This window comes from Triticum dicoccoides, chromosome 5B (genome assembly GCF_002162155.2).
Source record: "Triticum dicoccoides isolate Atlit2015 ecotype Zavitan chromosome 5B, WEW_v2.0, whole genome shotgun sequence".
Lineage (NCBI taxonomy): Eukaryota > Viridiplantae > Streptophyta > Magnoliopsida > Poales > Poaceae > Triticum > Triticum dicoccoides.
Window position 1 is genome coordinate 456523721 of NC_041389.1, and position 2743 is coordinate 456526463.

Genomic DNA, 2743 nt, shown 5'->3' on the forward strand with positions numbered 1-2743 from the left:
CCGAACCCGAACCGGTCTGTTGTTACCGATGGATCCGGATCATCCCCAAACGTCTATAAAACATCTCCATTTTATTATTTGGACTCCCTGGCTATTCTTTTCTGGACCGTCCATTTTCGAACAGAGGTACAGATTAACCCATACCCTAATCCCCTACCTATATAAATATCCAACCCTAGACCTATCCCTAAAACCTAGGGATCTGTCCCATCCATTCCGTGTCCGCCGCCGCCACCAACTCACCATCGTCCTCGGGATCCATCCCGATTCGCCCACCTCCTCTTCCTTAAATTCCCCGTCGAGCCAACCGGCTCCTGCGGCCTTCTCACCCTCACCCACTCCTCACCGGCAACTAGCAGGACCGTCGCGTCCCTCTCCTCTAATTCTTCCCATGCTTCTTCTTTCCCCTGTCTCTCGCTCACATCTCTCTCTCTCTCTCTCCCATGCACAGGAACGCCAGGACCATCGCGCAGCCAACCCGAGCGCTCGATCCCAAACGGATCGAGGCGCTACCTCCAGCCCGCAGCCGCGTGGAGCTCCTCTGCGCCCATGCTGCACCAGGCCTCGAGCGACCTCGCTCCCCTGCCGTCTCCGGCACCGCGCCCGAACCTGCCCAACCACCCGAGCCGCCTCGAGCTTCCCTCACCTCCACCTCGTCGCTGCCTCGCTTCCCCGTCCGTCTCCGGCGATCGACTAACGACCAGTTGGAGCACCACGACCGTCGCCTCTCTCTTTCCCTCCTTTTTTCCCCATCTCTTCAAGCTCTCTCTTTCTCTCATGACGGCCTCTCGGTGTTATTCTTCACAGGGACCGACGCCATAGACACCCGTGCGCTACCCCGAGTCCACCACCGCTGCCGTTTCGCGTCAGATCCGGCCGGGGACCACCGGATCTCGCCGCCTCCGCCATGGACCACCCATCCCCAGACCTCCTCTGCGCCGCCTTGCCACAGCCTTGCCCTGTCGTCGCGCCTTTCGCCAAGTCCCTGCCGCTGCTCTGCTCTCTGTCGAGCAGAGGACGAGCACCTCGACCCGTACCTCGCTTGGCCGCTCGCACGTGCGTTGACCAGCTCCAGCGCGTGGATCGCGCCCAGCTTCGCTGCCGAGCCGGCCCAGCAACCGATCTGGCCCAGCCAGCGCCCTCCTCATCGACCTGGGCTTGGCCCATGGTGAGCCCCCCCTGCAACGCCTCTTGTGTTTTTCCTCTGCTGGCCCAACATGCTTTAGATTCAGCCCGTACTTGTTTTTTTTCTCTGTTGCGAATTTAATCAATACCTGAGTTAAAACAGTTTTGCAGAAAACCCCTCAATGTTCATGCATCAATAATTAATTAACCATGCATTGGATTAAAACAAATTATATATGTAAAGTGCTTAGAATTTCATCTAGTTTCATAATATGCCATTTTCATCCCTTGTTAAAATGCTTAAAATGTTGTTTGTTTAATTTTGCTCAAATGCCATGCTAAAATGATTTATTTCATAACTAAATAACCGTAGCTCCAATTTTAATAAACTTTATATGTAAATGGGGTGGAAAAATGCCTAGTTTAACATGGCGCACTTTGTTTTATTGTTTAACAACATTAAAATATGTTTTAGGGCAGAACAGTAGCAAATTCATAAATTGCATATGAGGATTTTCCGGAAATGTTGTTTGTTGTTCCGGCCTCATTTAAACTTGCCTAAATAGTTAGTTTACTTTTGTTACACCCCTTGCCATGTTTAACAACATTTAACATTGTTGTGTACCTAAACGGGAGTGAACTAAATAACTCAATGTGGTGTTTCATCAATATGCAACTCGTTGCATATTGAGTTCCACTTAACTTGTAGTATTGTTTGTTGCACTTTGCCATGCCATGCCTCATTAAACCGGACATGCATCATACTTGTTTGTGCATCATGCCATGTTTATGCTTGTGCATTAACCATGTTGTTTGTTTCTTTTCGGTGTTGCTTCTTAGTTCCGGCAACGTTGCGATTGTGAGGATTCGTTCGACTACGCCCGTTCATCTTCTTCATGGACTCGTTCTTCTTCCTAGCGGGATTTCAGGCAAGATGACCGCTACCCTGGATCTCACTACTATCATTGCTATGCTAGTTGATTCGTTCTATCGCTTTGCCCCGCTACCTATCTCTTGTTGATCAAGCCACCCAAATTGCCATGTCAGCCTCTAACCTTTTTCACCCTTCCCAGCAAACCATTGCTTGGCTATGTTACCGCTTTGCTCAGCCCCTCTTATAGCGTTGTTAGTTGCAGGTGAAGTTGAAGATTACTCCATGGTGGACAGGTTTATGTTGGGATATCACAATATCTCTTATTTAATTAATGCATCTATATACTTGGTAAAGGGTGGAAGGCTCGGCCTTATGCCTGGTGTTTTGTTCCACTCTTGCCACCCTAGTTTCCGTCATACCGGTGTTATGTTCCCGGATTTTGTATTCCTAACGCGGTCGGGTGATTTATGGGACCCCCTTGACAGTTCGCTTTGAATAAAACTTGTCCAGCAAGGCCCAACCTTCGTTTTACCATTTGCCTCACCACCACCTATACCCTTCCCTTGGGTCGGCCAACCCAAGGGTCATCTTTATTTTAGCCCCCCGGGCCAGTGCTTGTCTAAGTGTTGGTCCGAACCGAGTAGACTGCGGGGCCCCCTCGAGGAAACTCGAGGTCTGGTTTTACTCGTAGGATGTCTCATCCGGTGTTGCCCTGAGAACGAGATATGTGCAGCTCTTATCGGG

General features: G+C 50.2%; 1 protein-coding gene across 1 annotated transcript; it reads left to right on the top strand.

Moving 5' to 3' along the window:
- The first annotated feature begins 210 nt into the window (after positions 1-210).
- LOC119305748 lies at positions 211-2010 on the top strand. Its single transcript, XM_037582189.1, has 2 exons — positions 211-1168; positions 1953-2010. The coding sequence occupies exons 1-2, from the start codon at positions 444-446 to the stop codon at positions 1963-1965; spliced, it is 738 nt and encodes a 245-aa protein (XP_037438086.1). The 5' UTR covers positions 211-443; the 3' UTR covers positions 1966-2010.
- Positions 2011-2743: the final 733 nt, after the last annotated feature.